We start from the raw sequence: 18,794 nt of genomic DNA on the forward strand, positions 1-18,794 counted from the left end.
CATGGTGAAAAGCTTGACAGTGTTATTCTAAATGCGTGATTATAGAAGACTTCAAATACTTCAAAGTACAGTACATGTGTAACGGAACATATGAACTGATTAACAATAATCACAAAACAGAAAAAGAAAAAGAACAATACATAAAACAAGTAATGATACATAATCTCAATAGAAAAAAAAACAATAAGGGCAAAGGTGGTACCATAAGCAGCATCAATGAAATATTTCATAATTATTTTTCTAAAAATACTAAAAGTTGAGACTTATTTTTGGTACAAAAAGATTTTTAAGCTTTATCATATTTTGGTGTATTTTGTACTAACGATTTAGGTATCTAATTCTTTCATTATCAAATAAAGTACATACAGTAAGAATTTGTATTTAAATAAAGTACATATTGAAAGAATTTGAAAGAATGTGAAATTAAATAAAGTAAATATTGAAAGAATGTGAAATTCATCACCTATATCTGAACAAACTGGACATGTCATTCATGAATTGGCAAATTCTTCATGGAATTTGCTCGCGTGCCCTACTGCGTTCATACAGCATAAACGCAAGAAAAATGCGATCAATCCTTAATTATTGTATGCCATAAACATACTCACAAAACAGAGTGAAATGCCTGCTTGAAATCCACAAAACAGCGATAAAGTTGTTGTATTTTTCTTATGAGAATGCAATCCATGTTTTTTTCGGATTTTAACGAGTTCTCCGGATTAATTTTCAGGGAATAAACCTGTCCAATTCCAATGACCCATATTCTATTTTAACCGCTCGTATCTATTTCTCCGATCGCGGACAAAATGTAAACATAGACATATACATGTTTTGTTTTATTCAATACGCCTCCGTTTTGAAAATATTTGCGTATTATGCGTTTTATATGTTAAATGCGTTATTAAGCAAATACGTAGCTTATTCGTAGAATATTAACAATTTGAATACATATTCGTTAAATCGAAGCATTGTTAAGATGAATAACTGTTCTCTCTGTTTTATTCATTAGCTTTGCAGCAACTTATTCCCATATATTTATATATTCATTGATATGATTTTTTTTTGCATTTGGAGTTATTTAATACTTAAATAGTCCAAGATTTTTTTCTTCTACGCTGTTATCGGAATAAAGGCAAGGTTTGATAAATACTGATAAGGCATTGTCTGCACATTGCATAATGGACATGCGGTTTGGAATTCTATTTCTTATAGGTATTGTTATTATCTGATCTTCTTTTAAGTCATGTAATACTGTGAATATGCTATCAAGATGCTTTAAATCACAGATCTAAATGTCTATGCAGCTTGAACAAACATATGAATATAACTTTAACAGAACGGAATGGCATGTTATAGAAAGAGATAATGGCAAAAAATAACCATAATACATGCAATACTCTTTAGATGCCGGTGAATGATTTTAAGAAATGTTTCGTGATTTAGGTCTGGTCGCCAGCGAGTGCCCGGATGGCTGGTTGTACTACCAGCACTCCTGTTACATGTTCGGTCATTCCTCACACACCTTCATGGACGCTGTGGTAATAATATTGTTTTATTAACCAAACTGATTTAATTAATCAAATGTTGCATTTCAAACATTTGGAATTTTAAAGGTACTCGCTCATTTTATTGTAAAATAAGTTTTCCCGGTAATGCGTCTGAAAACGCTTATTATTTATCATTGTTTTACAGTTATAGTATAAAAAATAGTTTGGTTTTAGTAGCTGCGAGTGAGCAAGTTAGAATATAGCTTTGAAAACATTAACAGCTGGTGAAATATAGCATCTGCATATTGCATTGAACATGAGTTAAATTATGATTTGCGTGTTTGGCTTTTAAGAACAAAACAGCGTACTTACAATACTATTTCACTGAAAAGTATTATCGGATTAAATCTTATCTAAATGTGTTTGGCGAAAAACTACGTCTATTAGTTTAAATCTGCAAAAGTGCATGATAAGCTTCTTCGGAGGAGTAATATATTTGGCCTCCTCGGCAACCGGTTGGTTGTGCCAGAGCCTTGATAAAACCAACATCTTTTGAATTGTAGAAATATTGTGAACATTTCAACGCCACAATGCTCAACGTTAACACCCGAGAAGAGCAAAACTTCCTCAAAAGTTTCATGTCGAATCTTAAAGGTAAACTAAACAAAGTTTTGTGGCTACCGACCACAAGACAATTGAAAATAGGACGATGATACTATTTTGTATCAGATTTTGCTTGTGTTCCTTCCCGAGTTCAAATTAAATATCAAACTATTAATAGCTTAAAGTATATACAAAAATGTACATATAATTATTTTGTTTGTATTGGTCACCTAAATCACATGATTGAGAACAGCATGGAGCTTGGTTTATTGTGTATAGAGCATTACTACTGGATTGGTTTGACCGACGAGGTAATCGATGGTGTATGGAGGCTGTATCCCTCGGAACAGCCATCCCGTGTGTTCGATTGGTACGCGGGAGCGGGCGAGCCACAAGGGGGAACTGTAGAAAACTGTGTGCATGCTCAACCTGGTTATGGTTACCAATGGGCTGATGTCTCGTGCTCCAGTACTGCATCAGTCGTTTGTGAAAAGGACAGCAGGTATGTCTTGGTATTGTACAAGTAAACGTTAACATAACGCTGTCCCATCACTTTATAATCATGTTAGTACTTGTCTAATCATAATTAGAGGCTTGCCTTAAATTATTTATTTCATTACTCATAATTTGAATGTTATCAAATGGAAAAAACAGTAACAAACAAGAGATGTTTGTCAAACATTATGCCCCCCCCCCCCCCCGAGCGCCATGTTGTCAGGATTATATGGACAAATGAATGAAATATGCATGGATCGAAATGACAGCTGATTTGTTGCCGTTAACGCAGTTTTAAGATTATGACCATTAAAGTGTGAGGATAGAGTGTGTTATGACCATGACCTTTGACTCTATGAACTCAAAATCCAGAGTCATCAGCAGGTCACCAGAAACCTAAAGTTCGAGGGCCATGGGTGCAGGCATTGTCAAGTTATCACACAGACAAGTTTTTTTCGTTCAAGGTCACTGTGACCTTGACCTTTGACCCAATGACCCCTTAAATCATAAGGGGTCATCTACAAGTCAGATGCAACTCCAAGTCAAGTTTGAAGGCCATGGGTTCTGGCATTGTTGAGTTATTACTCGGACAACCTTTTACCATTCAAGATCACTGTGACCTTGACATTTGGCTCTATGAATCCTAAAATGAATAAGGGTGATCTACTGATCAGGCTTAACATCCATGTCAAGTTTAATGATCATATGTTCAGGCATTGTTGAGATATCAGTGGGAGAAGATTTGTTAACTTTTTTGCGTTAAAGGTTACTGTGACATTGACCTTGGCCTGATGACCCCCAAAGACGATAGGGGTCATCTACTGGGCAGGCCCAACCTTCATGTCAAGTTTGATGACCATAGGTCCAGGAATTGTCGAGGTCGCTTTCAAGGTCACTGTGACCATGACCTTTGACCCCTAAAATCAATAGGGGTCATCTACTGGTCAGGCCCAACCTTCATGTCAAGTTTGAGGGCCATGGGTGCAGGCATTGTTGAGTTATCACTCGGACAACCTTTTATCATTCAAGGTCACTGTGACCTTGACCTTTGGCCCAATGACCCCTAAAATCAATAGGGACCATCTTCTGGCCAGGCTCAACCTCCAAGTCAAGTTTGAGGGCCATGGGTGCAGGCATTGTCGAGTTATCACTCGGATAACCTTTTACCATTTCAGGTCACTGTGACCTTGACCTTTAGCCCAATGACCCCTAAAATCAATAGGGACCATCTTCTGGCCAGGCCCAACCTCCAAGTCAAGTTTGAGGGCCATGGGTGCAGGCATTGTCGAGTTATCACTCGGACAACCTTTTACCATTCCAGGTCACTGTGACCTTGACCTTTGGCCAGATGACCCCCAAAAACCATAGGGGTCATCTCCTGGTCAGGCCAATTCTCCAAGTCAAGTTTGAGGGCCATGGGTGCAGGCATTGTTGAGTTATCACTCGGACAACCTTTTACCATTTCTACTGGTCTGGCCCAACCTCCAATTCAATTATGAGGGCCATGGGTGCAGGCATTGTCGCATTATCACTCGGACAACCTTTTACCATTTAAGGTGACTGTGACCTTGACCTTTGGCCCGATGACCCCCCAAAACAATAGGGGTCATCTACTGGTCAGGCCCAACCTCCAATTCAATTATGAGGGCCATGGGTGCCGGCATTGTTGAGTTATCACTCGGACAACCTTTTACCATTCAAGGTCACTGTGAACTTGACCTTTGACCCGATGAGCCCCAAAAACAATAGGGGTCAGCTACTGGTCAGGCCCAACCTCCAAGTCACGTGTGAGGGCCATGGGTGCAGGCATTGTCAAGTTATCACTCGGACGACCTTTTACCATTCAAGGTCACTGTGACCTTGACCTTTGGCCTGATGACCCCCCAAAACAATAGGGGTCATCTACTGGTGAGGCCCAACCTCCATGTCAAGTTTGTGGGCCATGGGTGCAGGCATTGTTGAGTTATCACTCGGACAAGCTTTAAAATTATTTTACCATTAAAGGTCACTGTGACCTTGACCTTTGACCCAATGACCCCAAAATCAATAGGGGTCATCTACTGATCAGGCCCAACCTTCATGTGAAGTTTGATGACCATACGTCCAGGAATTGTTGAGTTATCACTCGGACAAGCTTTGGTCTACCGACGGACCGACCGACCGACCGACCGACCGACCGACATACCGACATGCCTGTGCAAAGCAATATACCCCTCTTCTTCGAAGGGGGGCATAATAACATTATCCACTAAAGTTGTCACAACGTCATGACAACTTTATACATATTGTTTTTACATGAAATTGGTAATTAGACAAACATCCTCTGACATACTCAACTAAACTTAGTCCAAATCAATATACGAATTCCACATGAAGTTGTTAAGAGGAAACTTTACAAATAGTACTGAGTATTATATACAAGGGATCAATTGGTGTCTTATTCTATGTGAATGATTGCATGTATATGTTAAATCGTGTATTTTGTTTTTCTCACGGGCCATGTGGCTTATTGAACATGTATTCAAAATAAACCATCTCTCTATGTGATTATAAATGACAGTAAATATCTCATTTTCGCTAATCTTTTTTCTGTATATTGCCATTGAGATGTAGCCGATAAAGGCCAAATGGCCAAAGATAAGAGTGTTAAATCCTTGTAATAATATTGTATTCACGTTCTCTTTTGGGGCGGGAAAAATAATGTGTTGTTTTTCTTCTTTTTTAGCTCGAACGGAGTACAGGTAATCGGGAGAGACATACAGGCCAAAGAAAGAGAATAGTTGTGTTGTTACAAATAGGGAATAAATAAGAGCTACCACTCGGACAACCTTTTACCATTCAAGGTCACTGTGACCTTGACCTTTGGTCCAATGACCCCTAAAATCAATAGGGGTAATCTACTGGTGAGGCCCAACCCCCAAGTCATATTTGAGGGCCATGGGTGCAGGCATTGTCGAGTAATCACTCGGACAAACGTTTACCATTCAAGGTCACTGTGACCTTGACCTTTGGCCCAATGACCCCCAAAAACAATAGGGGTCATCTACTGGTCAGGCCCAACCTCTAAGTCAAGTTTGAGGGCCATAGGTGCAGGCATTGTCGAGTAATCACACGGACAACCTTTAACCATTCAAGGTCACTGTGACCTTGACCTTTGGCCCGATGACCCCCTAAAAAATAGGGGTCATCTACTGGTCAGGCCCAACCTCCAAGTAAAGTTTGAGGGCCATAGTTGCAGGCATTGTTGAGTAATCACACGAACAACCTTTTACCATTCAAGGTCACTGTGACCTTGACCTTTGGTCCAATGACCCCTAAAATCAATAGGGTTCATCTACTGGTCAGGCCCAACCTCAAAGTCAAGTGTGAGGGCCATAGGTGCAGGCATTGTCGAGTAATCACACGAACAACCTTTTACCATTCAAGGTCACTGTGACCTTGACCTTTGGCCCAATGACCCTAAAATCAATAGGGGTCATCTACTGGTCAGGCCCAATCTCCAAGTCAAGTTTGAGGGCCATGGGTGCAGGCATTGTCGAGTTATCACTCGGACAACCTTTTACCATTTAAGGTCACTGTGGCGTTGACCTTTGGCCCCCCGATGACCCCCAAAAACAATAGGGGTCATCTACTGGTCAGGCACAACTTCCATATCAAGTTTGATCTCCATAGGTCTAGGCATTGTTGAGTTAATCACTCGGACAAGCTTTAAAATTGTTTTACCATTAAAGGTCACTGTGACCTTGACCTTTGACCCGATGAGCCCTAAAATCAATAAGGGTCATCTACTGGTCAGGCCCAACCTTCATGTCAAGTTTGATGACCATACGTCCAGGAATTGTTGAGTTATCACTCGGACAAGCTTTGGTCTACCGACGGACTGACCGACCGACATGCCTGTGCAAAGCAATATACCCCTCTTCTTCGAAGGTAGGCATAAAAATAAAAGCCCATTTAAAGATTTGCATTATATGCAAAATGGAGTTATCCTACCTAGTTATTTATGTTAGTTGGAATGTTGTGTACCGTTGTATTAAGTCTCAATGCAATACAACCAGCATATGCTCAGATATAAACCATTTTGTGCTAACATGCAAAACGTTAACTATAATTAGTATAATTAGTATAATAGTCGAATACTAAAAGGAAATTATTTGCATTTTATATGCATGATATACAGTCGTATCTCGTTTGCTCTAACTCCCAAGACAGGCAAAAATACCTCGAGCCTCGAAAATTCGAGCCGAGCGGGAATGCTTACATAATATGGGAATATGGGTATTTTACATTCAGCTCGAGCCAACAAGGAATTCGGTCCAAGCAAAATTGAACCAACAGGTTTCGACTGTAGTTTCGACTGTAGTTACCTAACTTGGTTCATTAAGTAGGTTAACTGTTGGGAAGTTGGGAACAGATGTTTAATGTTTCAATGCAAAACATGGTGCATTTACGCGGATATTGGCTTAAATGAAGTTAACCTAAGCTAAACCTTAACCAGTCGAATAATAAAGAGCCATAATTTGAATTTTGGTTGAGCACTTTTATATATAGTCTCAATGCAATACATTCTTTAAATGCTGATATATAAACCTATATGTGCTTACATGCAAAACCTTTCATATCGACTAATAAAGGGCCATTATTTGCATACTACACCAAATAGTTTTATCTCACTTCATTAATGAAGTAGATTAGATAGTTGGGGACACAATACTAAAGTTTCAATGCAATACATGATGACTTTATTGAGATAATGACTTAAAGGTGCTTACATGCAGAACCTGAACCAGATGCCAACGCCTATGTGAGAAGTATAGCTCTCCTTATTCTTCGAATAGTCGACCTAATAAACCCGGAATAACAAGTCTTAATGTTTCAAAAGTATGCATTAACATGGATGGTCATATTTCTTTAAAAAAAAATGAGAGTAAACTTACTTGTCAACACGTTTATAAAAAGAGAAGGGGCCCGCAGAAATTAAAAAAATATATCAATAAACCTCTTGAGCCGGTTCTTCATATGACACAAGATACAGTTCTTAAACAACTTCTGTTATAAGAAATCTATGGGACCTGACCAAATACCAAATGTTTTGGTGTATGAATATAGTACAAATATTACTAAGCTCAATTTTCTCAGGCTTTGCAGGTGGAGAATTATACCGGACCAACCACTTTAACTGGATATGTAAGGTGGTACTTGAACATATAACACTTGATCATCGCATGGGATTTGGATTCTTCCACAAGCAACTTGAAGTGATACAACACCACGGATCAACCGACTAACATAATAATCCCTATATATCAAGCCCCAAACATCTATGACGCAACGCCTTTTGGCCAGGGTCACTAATCTTAATACCAAAAAGGAATATATTTTCTTATTCCATCAATAAATGAAAAAATTGCAACAACTGTACTACAACGTGTTATATTACAAATGTTGACTACCTGATATATACATGACCCAGTAACTTCTGATATAAACAATTTATTGAAACAACACCATCATACTTTATTTATAGAATTCAAATAAATGAAGTGCCTTATTTTTTTACAGCTATTATTCATAAAAATCGACACCAGACCTAAGCAGCATTGGCTTGCACCCTGCTATATCACTATCAAACTAATGCACTATCAAACTAACGCACCCTGCTATATCACTATCAAACTAATGCACTATCAAACTAACGCACCCTGCTATATCGCTATCAAACTAATGCACTATCAAACTAACGCACCCTGCTATATCACTATCAAACTAACGCACCCTGCTGTATCACTATCAAACTAACGCACCCTGCTGTATCACTATCAAACTAACGCACCCTGCTGTATCACTATCAAACTAACGCACCCTGCTGTATCACTATCAAACTAACGCACCCTGCTGTATCACTATCAAACTAACGCACCCTGCTGTATCACTATCAAACTAACGCACCCTGCTGTATCACTATCAAACTAACGCACCCTGCTATACCACTATCAAACTAACGCACCCTGCTGTATCACTATCAAACTAACGCACCCTGCTATACCACTATCAAACTAACGCACCCTGCTGTATCACTATCAAACTAACGCACCCTGCTGTATCACTATCAAACTAACGCACCCTGCTGTATCACTATCAAACTAACGCACCCTGCTATACCAAACTAACGCACCCTGCTGTATCACTATCAAACTAACGCACCCTGCTGTATCACTATCAAACTAACGCACCCTGCTATACCAAACTAACGCACCCTGCTGTATCACTATCAAACTAACGCCCCTGCTGTATCACTATCAAACTAACGCACCCTGCTGTATCACTATCAAACTAACGCACCCTGCTGTATCACTATCAAACTAACTCACCCTGCTGTATCACTATCAAACTAACGCACCCTGCTGTATCACTATCAAACTAACGCACCCTGCTGTATCACTATCAAACTAACGCACCCTGCTGTATCACTATCAAACTAACGCACCATGCTGTATCACTATCAAACTAACGCACCCTGCTGTATCACTATCAAACTAACGCACCCTGCTGTATCACTATCAAACTAACGCACCCTGCTGTATCACTATCAAACTAACGCACCCTGCTGTATCACTATAAAACTAACGCACCCTGCTGTACCACTATCAAACTAACGCACCCTGCTGTACCACTATCAAACTAACGCACCCTGCTATACCACTATCAAACTAACGCACCCTGCTATACCACTATCAAACTAACGCACCCTGCTATACCACTATCAAACTAACGCACCCTGCTACACCACTATCAAACTAACGCACCCTGCTACACCACTATCAAACTAACGCACCCTGCTATACCACTATCAAACTAACGCACCCAGCTATATCACTATCAAACTAACGCACACGGCTATATCACTATCAAACTAACGCACCCAGCTATATCACTATCAAACTAACGCACCCAGCTATATCACTATCAAACTAACGTTTACTAAAATATGATAAAATGTTTGGTTTAGAAGAAGAGTCTGGCATTTTAAAAAGGTTTTGATTTGTCCAACCTAGATTTATCTATTTCACCTTCTTTGGGTACACTACTTGATTTCTCTATTTCCTGGCTACCATTACTGATCGTCTTGCTTTCATTTTGTGACGATAGCGTCTTATTCCCAGTTCCAAATCTAACACCCATTTTGTTTGTAAATGGATACTGTGGTTGACTGCTGGTACTTGTACACACTTTTCCGGGATATCTTGCTTTACAGGGTTTTCTTTGTTTCCAGTCTGTGACCAGTTCCTGCTGGATATCAGCTGGGAGTGACAGGAACACCTCCTTATCAATGTTATCAGGGATAGTCACTTTATCAGGCTCTTTGATTGTATCAACAACAACTGACTCTACGTCATGGCTGCAACCTGGCACTGATCTACAGGTTTCATAATTGATTGAGCTTGAAGAAATTATGTTTGTTCCTTCAACATTTTCGCTATGTTTGCCACTGGATGTTTTATTCATTTCCTGTTGAGTATTAGGATGATGTTGAGAGAAAGCATATTCATCTACACAGCTACACCCAACTTTAAATACCTTATTTTGCTTATATTTCATGTCAGAGTCTTCGGCTTGGTCAGAGTCCCTTCCTCTTTTCTTGACACTTTGTGAATGCTTTGCACCAGTGTTTTCCAGAGAAAGCACATCACTTTGATGAATTTTACTTGGTGACATTAACCATTTCATAACACCAGATGTGCGTACATTTTTGGTTTTCACAATGACTTGAGTTTGGTCACTAGAATTGTTTATTTTACCTTCATGTTCTACCAGTTCAGAGTGTAAGGTCTTCAAAGCAGGCAGAGACTTTGATGCAGAAACACCTTGAGGTATTAAACCATATCCGAGAGAGGAACTTGGAGATGTGGTTGTGTTCTTCACTTCATCTGACTCATCCACATCATTATCGGATAACCCATTTGGCAACCTTTCTTTCATCATATCAGGTTTTGAATCCGCAGGTCTGTGTGAGAAGAAGCTCGCAATGTCAGTGTTTGTTTTGGCACTAAGGTTTGTGAATGCCACATTTATCAGGGTGAGATGGAATGGCTGTTTAACATCCACTATCTTCAAAAACAGACCCTCTGCTAAACATTCCAGCTTGCTAATCACCAGAGGAACAGTTTCTGAAATAAGGTTCGAGTTAGTATGGCCGTGTCTATCATATTTTGAATGTAGCAATAATGCAAAGTAATTAACAACCAATTAGGAACATGATATGTTATGAAACTAGGTGAATTGGCCATTTAAACATTCTTCAGATATGGTACTAGTGTTTTATATGCAGATGTGCAGAATTCCTAACCACATGTTTTAGACTTGAAGAATGCTCAATTTTTAGAAGATATAGTGAAAAAAATAGATCACTACTTTATCTTCATGTTCATGTACTTATTTATACTCTGAATACACAATACAATATATAGACATTACAAGCCAAATATGTGTACCTGAAGAGAATCCAGTAAAGTAGCTTGCTGGTATATGACACTGTCGACTCTCACGGTTATATCGGTTTACCTCAGACATTTTCCGCACAGTTACTCTCAAGGTGTGGGGTGTCCTACCATCCTCTAGAAGCCTAAAACAGGGGAAGAAAATATGTCTGAGTAAATGTTTTCAAGAATTTTGTTCAAAGGATTTTGTCCTTTTCTTCTTTGTATTTTTCCATGCTTTACATAGGTAACTAACTGAATCAGCCTCCCATAAATGTATTTCTTACATGTACATCAACCGCCATGCAATGAATAAATACCAGTAATTAGGGTCAACAAGTTATTCAAATCTTTAAAGAGGTTTTGAAACATGGCATGTACGTTTATGTGAAAGATGCAGTTGAGGTAAAAATCACTTTAAACTTACATGTACATGTAAACATGTTGACACTTGAATAAATCGTGGTCCTAGCGCAATCTTACATATCATTCTAAATGTGTACACATATACCGGTACTTCAAAACTCGACGTTGTGCAAAAAATGCCACATGTACAAGGACCCATGCTTGCTTTTAGCAACCGCTCTTTTTAACAAATTGAAAGAGTGTTGTTTATTCATTCTGGATCTAGAAGCAGCCTTCAAAAGAGGATTACAAGATTGTTCAAATTATTTTCAATTCTTATTATGTGGATGACAAGGACAGCAAAAACACTTTGTGGCTTCATAACTGTTTGCCAAATTACCTGCTGAGAAGGCTCTGTAACATTTGGGCAATTTTAGCCCTTGCCTCAGAGACTGTAGAACACTTCCTAAAGGAGTCCTCGTCACTAAGTGTCTGTAACAGTCAATAAGAAACAGTAATATTATTCTTAACATTTGCAGGGTTTGAATCATTGAAAAGTGGTTTTGTTATCTCTGTTCCAATCCATGATTGACTGCTGAATGATTCAAGTTTCGGAAAATTTCAACTGAAAGACTGGGCTGAAACTGAATTCTATGATATTTGGGTGTGCCACCAATCACTGACCCAAACCCTGATTGAAAGTAAACTACAGACATATCTGTGTACATGTTCAAGAACCCACAAAAGTAGGAAAGATGACTTTAACAAGAATTATAAACTAAATTAATATTTAGTATTCTGGTCTAGTCTGGATGGGAATGCCTGACATCGTCAGCACTGCAAAATTGCAATGTGAATGTTCTGTGCGTGTGCGTTTGTTTGTTTGTTTGTTTGGACTGATGTACAAGCATAGTTTACTAAGTTTGTTTGCAAACACTAATAAAGTTCTAGGTAAAAAAAATCAAACTACTTTGAAATGTTGCCCTACAACAGATTATGACAGATATTGGATCGTAATAGTTAAGAAAACAAGTATATAGGAAACATGTCCATGCTAGCATCACACTATAAATAATTATGTATTTTCATATTTCTTCATTTTTAACATTAACCTTAAAACTACCTTAAAATGTCCTCAATAATGCAAACAGTCCTCAAAAGGCCAAAAATCATACCTGAGGAGCACCGAATGCCACAACTGGAGTGTTGTCAATACCCTGGCTGAGATTTTTCATGGTTTCCATGGTGACAGGACCAAATTCTGCTTCTATAATGGAGCTATCTGCAGTCTGCAGGTCTGACACAGTTGTGATTCCCAGCTCTCGTAGTCTCTTGGTTGAACTGTGGCCTATTCCTGTTAAATATCACATCATACTGCGCATGAATGAAGCAAGTTAAGTTTACAGTGGGTAGGTAAACTGCAATTTATAGACGCACCTACAACATGTATTTTCATCTTAATTAAATGTTTCCATCAATTTTGAGGATGTGATCATTCTAAGAAAGGCTGCACTATTAATTTTAATCATAAGCATGAAAATGTATTACAACAAAATGAACATAAAATTAGAATTACTCTCAATTATTGATCATTTGCACATGAATTGAGCAGATGTAATGCTTGAATGATTAAACATGTACTATAAATTATACTAGAAACGCCGTAATGCAACGAAAACAGGTTTTTAATATGGGCAATAAAAAATTTAAAGTTATTAAGCGGGAATCATTTTTCTATTTTTCGTAACAGTGACCCTAACCTTGACCCCTCGCCCCTTAAAAGCAATCCTACGCACCAACTTTCACTACTCTCCATCTATTGTAACTGAAGTTATATGGAAACCATTTTTCTATTTTGAGTAACAGTGACCTTGACCCTGAACCCCTCCAAAGCAATCCCAAACTAGCTCTTGACATAAGCTTCCTACACTACACACCAACTTTCATCACTATCCATCAATTTTTACGTAATTTATTGTAACCTTGACCCCACTCCCAAAAGTATTAATTCTAACTAAAGTTATTGGGCGGAAACCATTTTTCTATTTTAAGTAGAATTGACCTTGACCCCCCTCCTCAAAAGCAATCCAAAGCTAGCTCTTTACATAAGCTACCTACACACCAACTTTCATTACTATCCATCAATGCTAGCTTAAGATATTGGGCAGAAAGCAATGTTTGACATCGCCCGTCCACCGAACTACATCCCAATACTAATTACTCATTAAATACTCATTGAAAACCTGGTTAAAAACAGTCTGACTATAAGCTTGCACACTTATACATTCAATATTAGGAAATCATCCCATCATTAAACACCATGACTATACCCGGTATGGAGCGAACACTGTTGAGGCTGGCCAGCAGCCTGGCAGTCATGTGTGGCAGCAAGGTGGTCTGCTGGTTTGGCTTGTATGTGCCCGCCACCAGTTTTGATAGTAGTTTGTTGTGGGCAACGCCAGCACAGCACGTGATTTTGAGCTCTGTCTGTAGGGCTTCCCTTATCTCTCCTGCCAAGTGTGAGCCTACCACTAGACGCTGGAAGCAGCCACATCCACACTGGCCACCACTGGCTGAGAACAGAAGATTTCATGTTATACTACTACAAGTTTAAGATACACATTAGAAATCAATGAATGAGTTTTTGTTTTGGTTTCTCTTTCATACATGTATATCAGGGTTCTCACTTGCTTTTGTAAGATCAAGAGTCCAAAAGACAAGTTTTAGAAAAATAAAAAATATATTTGCTTGTTGCATATCATACTTTATAAAATAGTGAGTCTAAAAGTGGCTGCCACATGCTGTGTTCGATTATTTACTGTACAGCCTTTTTACATTTTAAATCAGAGATAATGGCACATTTTTCAGCTCTGTATACACCAAGAATTAATAAAACAACCTACAATGTTCTTGCTCTCCATCCCCATACAAGTGACCACACACTGTCATCTCCTCTTCCCCCTGCCGGATGCGGTCGGCAACCAGCTGGGTAATGTCAAGAAAGTTCTCATCAAAACCAAGCCGCTCTACCAATGGGCAGTATTTCTGTAGAAAATCTGAAATAATACTGTTTTCATAAACATTATTGATTTTAAGGATCTGAACTCATTCAAACAGTATTAAGTACCTACATGTAAATGGAATGAAATTCCATTAGCTATAAATATTAGTTATCAGAAGTAATATTTCATAAATAGGCAAACTAAACAATACCATAGATAAACACCAATTAGTCTTCTTGAACAGTGGTACATAAAATCGTGCAGAAAGAAGGAAATGATTTCAGAAAATAAACTTAAATCTGAAAAGTATCCAGCATGTCCATCCAGTATGATCATACTTGATATTTTGTAAGACATGTTCCTATAGTGAGTGAGGTCCTCTCCACTGACCAACACAAGGTCGGGACACTTCTCCTTTGCGTCTCGCACTAACATCAGCTTTGTCAGACCTCGCTCTCGTGCAACATAGTTACATGTTACAATGATGTACTTCTGCTGTATTCCTGAAGTATTATTTTAAAACTGATGTAGTCATTTAAATAGATATTACTACACACACAGTACATGTATAAGTATGTAGAAGTCAAAGACTGTGGATATATATATATAACAACAAGGTTATAAAATTTAAAACATTAAAGCCAATTTAGCCAAACCACAAAAGAGTAAATTTGTCAATATCAGAATCATTTATGTGTAAAAGTTGAAAAATATCATTATGCTTAAAACCATTTAACAAGTACATCTACATGTACAGTTTTTGTTTGTGTACCTAATGGCTTGGTTCGAAGCTCTGGGTTTCTCAGCATCTCCACTTGGGCATAGAAGCAGTCAATATCGATGTGAACAATAACTCTTGAATGATTATCTGTTCAAAAAGACATAATACATGAATACATATACAGAGTGCTCGACTATTCCAATGCATTTGAATCTAACATGCAAACCAATATTAACCAGAATTTCTATGATGAATGATAAAGGGCCATTATTTACATTAAATGCAAACTGGTAGTAGGATTACAGTTTCATTTCAAAGTAATGTCGGACCGGCAAATTTTCTTTAGGACCGACAAAATATCAGAGGCTGAATTACCAAGACTTTCTCTGAACTTTTGCGATGTCTAGACACAGACATATATTTCATGGAATAGAAACTGTCCAATAAAATTTACCAAAAGTATTGACAGCATGTTCAGCAAGTATCGGGAATTTCAGCCAGTTCTTCAATCAAAGATAATCAGCAATCTCTGTTAAATTCTGTCAGTTATGCCGATTATTATCACAGACATATAAACAACCTACATATCCATGTATATAGCTGTTAATGTTAAGAAAAGTTTTAATAGGAAAGGTAATTTGTCAATAACCTCCCTTTAGTCTAAATTTAGTCAAAGCGAATATTGGAGTAAAAATCCATCGAAATAATTTACCCTCGTTCCTTAGGGCACGTTCAGCAAGTATCAATAGATTTTGCAAGTTAAATTATTAGCGCTGATATGATATTATTTCAGGTGAAATCTCATTTCTCGCTAATGTTCAATATAATCTTTATCAACATAGAAGGTTCCATTCCATGGTTATACTGTATGTCCATGTTATGGGCGATGTTTTTCATCCAAGTTACTTTAAAGTTTAGTTTTATTTGATATTGAAGGTATTCATGAATCACTCAGTTAACATCATATGTTGTGTTTTTAAAAAAAATCTTCTTACCAGCTCTATGGATTTGCAAAGAAGTCCCAACCTTCCTACGAGTTGTGTCACCTGAAGGGATGTATCCACCCACGGGACTCACATCCTTTCTCGTGTTTACCCCCAGTGGCTGACTCCAGTCTTCCTCGTCGCTATCCATTTTACTGGACGAAAGTATTTGAAATATTATGCATTCAATAACAAAATAATCACCAAAAAAGACTAAAGGAGCACTGTACAAATTACTAATTTACTTATAAGGGAAGTAACCCTTCAAAAATATTTTAATTTGAGTTTATTACCGTACACAGCCCGTAACTATAATAACAATGTAAATAAACTCAAACTACATATTGTCCCTAAACAGAAGATGATAATGGCAAATATAAATAAAATAAATAAAATGAGATGAAAATAATCGGTTCGAGTATAAATATATGTGCACGGGCCTATATGTAATTCAGATTAAGTTTGAAATTGTAGACATTGCGCGCAATAAATGCATTTCATTTCTGTGCATTATTTCGAAAGGGAAAACAAGATGTAAAACAAAACAAACACGTGAAACATACTATCTGCTTTTAATTAATTATTTTTAAAAATATAAATTATTATTCAATAAGTATGTCCAATTAAGAAGGCACTTTTTCCTATGGTTAGCTGTAATATGTTAGTTCTGTCAGTTGTTAATGTTACATACTGTTCATGCCTACTCAACGCATGCTCCACCAGTTGGCGGTGGTGCAAAGAAAATGAGATGTAAACACTTCCGTGGTGTAGTTGTACCTTTTGTTTATTTTTACACATGTAAGAATGACTTATACTGCATCTGATTTTTTTCTATTAAATGGACATATTTCGAAAATCGAAGAATGTGGTACCGTGTAAGCACACTTTTGCTACAAATATATTTAGTCTACGAATTGTGGTGACAGGAGCTTTTCTCCAGAAACGAACTTGTTCATCTATTCAGATCTGCTAGCATTTCAACTACATTTCGATGCATAGACACACAGTAAAGAATATTCTGGCGAATGTAAATAAAACTGCCATGTATAAAACTTACGCCGGTACGCATAAAAACTTATGTGAAAACTACAGAAACAAGCTCAGTAGCCAAAAATTTAAACATAAGCCCCGTTTAAAGGCTCAGGGTAAACGCCAAAGTCATAGAACACACACAAGAAACATAGAACAACAGCACAGAACTCCACAAACAGCACACTGCATATACATTTAAAAAAATGCTCTAGGTATGTTTATCAAGGAAAGCTTATAAACTCTTCTTAAAAAGGATATATCCACATATTGTATAAAAGTGGTGGGCTGTTGCTCTATAGTGATGGATGTTTATTTGAGTTTATCAAGGTCTGCCCGCGCATTATGGCTTGACATTGGAAGACTTGAAGAAACACAGTGAGATACAAAATATCCAGGTGCGATACCCTAGATCTTTGCAAAGAGACCTCTTGGTTCTTTAACGTTCTTTGTGTAAAGCACAGATACACGGGATACAACTTTCCTGAATTGAACTAGTACTGAGTACACCACTTTTCCAAGCACTGCCCTTTTAATGCCGAGCGCCAGGCAAGGGAGCTACTTGTATCAACCTATAACGTCTTTCAGGGGTCAAACCCACGGCCTCCCGCTCCGTACGCGGACGCCTTAACCACTAGGCCACTAGGCCACGGAGACGGTTACAATTTTTGTGATTTGCGGTGGTGTGTAAGCTTATTAATACTCGCACTCGGGCCTCGCCCATTCGGCGAGTGCTCCGTTAAGATGTTAGGTTGTTGGAGCATAGTGCAGACAGAATGTAACCCTGGTTAGAGCTTCCCTGGTTCTTTAACGTGCACCAGTGTATAGCACTGCCACACAGGACCCCCATTTAACGTCCCTCGCGGAAGACGATTAGTATTTTAGTGAGGCGACGGGGAATCGAACCTGCGACCCCTGGATTGATAGTCATGTGTGTTACCACTAGACCTGAAAGTTGATAGAATTTAAAGCCTAGCGCCGACGAGCGAAAAATGAATCTACATAAAATAATTATGTTTTGTTCATGATTAAAAAGTTTGCCACGCATAAATGATGATTAGCTAGGTAAACGGGTGCTAATGATTTCCAATGTAAGGCAAACAGCTGTACTCGTGCATTTGAAGCGGTCGGTATCAATAGCAGTAAGGCTTTGAACAATTCACACCAACGAAACATGCGATGAGTGAATTAAATGACTAAGAATGCTTTGAAGATTTCTCTGAATACATTTTAAAGTATGATGATTTTTAACTCAACTCAATGATGTTTATTGCGTTGCAGATCAGCACAATACTGTATTTTCAGTATAATGAAATAATGCTGTAGAATATTACATCCATAGAGATTTCCGCAATCTAAGTAGATTTGAAATTACCATTTCGCAAATCTGAATACAAAGGCTAAAGCGTTAACATGCAACATTTGTCCTTAATTACATACACGAATTTAGACAAACAAGAAAGGCAAAATCTAGATTCACGGTCTATGTTCATGTCCATCATAATGGAATGACTTGAACACCTAAAGAGAGCACACACAAAATAATGCTCAAGAGGTCTCTTCACATCCATATATAGTTAGTATACCAGTAAATATCATTAAGAAATTGTCTTGGTTTCCAATTTCTTCTGAAATTCACGTGTAACCATATA

The 18,794-nt window shown here is 38.1% G+C and overlaps 2 protein-coding genes across 2 annotated transcripts; one reads left to right on the forward strand and one right to left on the reverse strand.

Annotated features, from left to right (window-relative positions):
* The first annotated feature begins 1,168 nt into the window (after positions 1–1,168).
* LOC128226571 (C-type lectin domain family 4 member E-like) lies at positions 1,169–5,405 on the forward strand. The gene is made up of 5 exons (XM_052936519.1): positions 1,169–1,212; positions 1,444–1,538; positions 2,051–2,141; positions 2,370–2,592; positions 5,311–5,405. Exons 1-5 carry the CDS (start codon positions 1,179–1,181, stop codon positions 5,363–5,365), a joined length of 498 nt encoding a protein of 165 aa, XP_052792479.1. The 5' UTR covers positions 1,169–1,178; the 3' UTR covers positions 5,366–5,405.
* A 3,729-nt stretch (positions 5,406–9,134) lies between these two features.
* LOC128228499 (DNA polymerase iota-like) lies at positions 9,135–16,329 on the reverse strand. Its single transcript, XM_052939840.1, has 9 exons — positions 16,126–16,329; positions 15,182–15,277; positions 14,748–14,912; positions 14,311–14,463; positions 13,738–13,980; positions 12,583–12,761; positions 11,808–11,899; positions 11,078–11,208; positions 9,135–10,753 (listed from the first exon to the last, which is right to left on the reverse strand). The coding sequence occupies exons 1-9, from the start codon at positions 16,262–16,264 to the stop codon at positions 9,612–9,614; spliced, it is 2,340 nt and encodes a 779-aa protein (XP_052795800.1). The 5' UTR covers positions 16,265–16,329; the 3' UTR covers positions 9,135–9,611.
* Between the last annotated feature and the right edge of the window lie 2,465 nt (positions 16,330–18,794).

The sequence above is a fragment of the Mya arenaria genome, chromosome 3 (genome assembly GCF_026914265.1).
Source record: "Mya arenaria isolate MELC-2E11 chromosome 3, ASM2691426v1".
Taxonomy (NCBI): Eukaryota; Metazoa; Mollusca; class Bivalvia; order Myida; family Myidae; genus Mya; species Mya arenaria.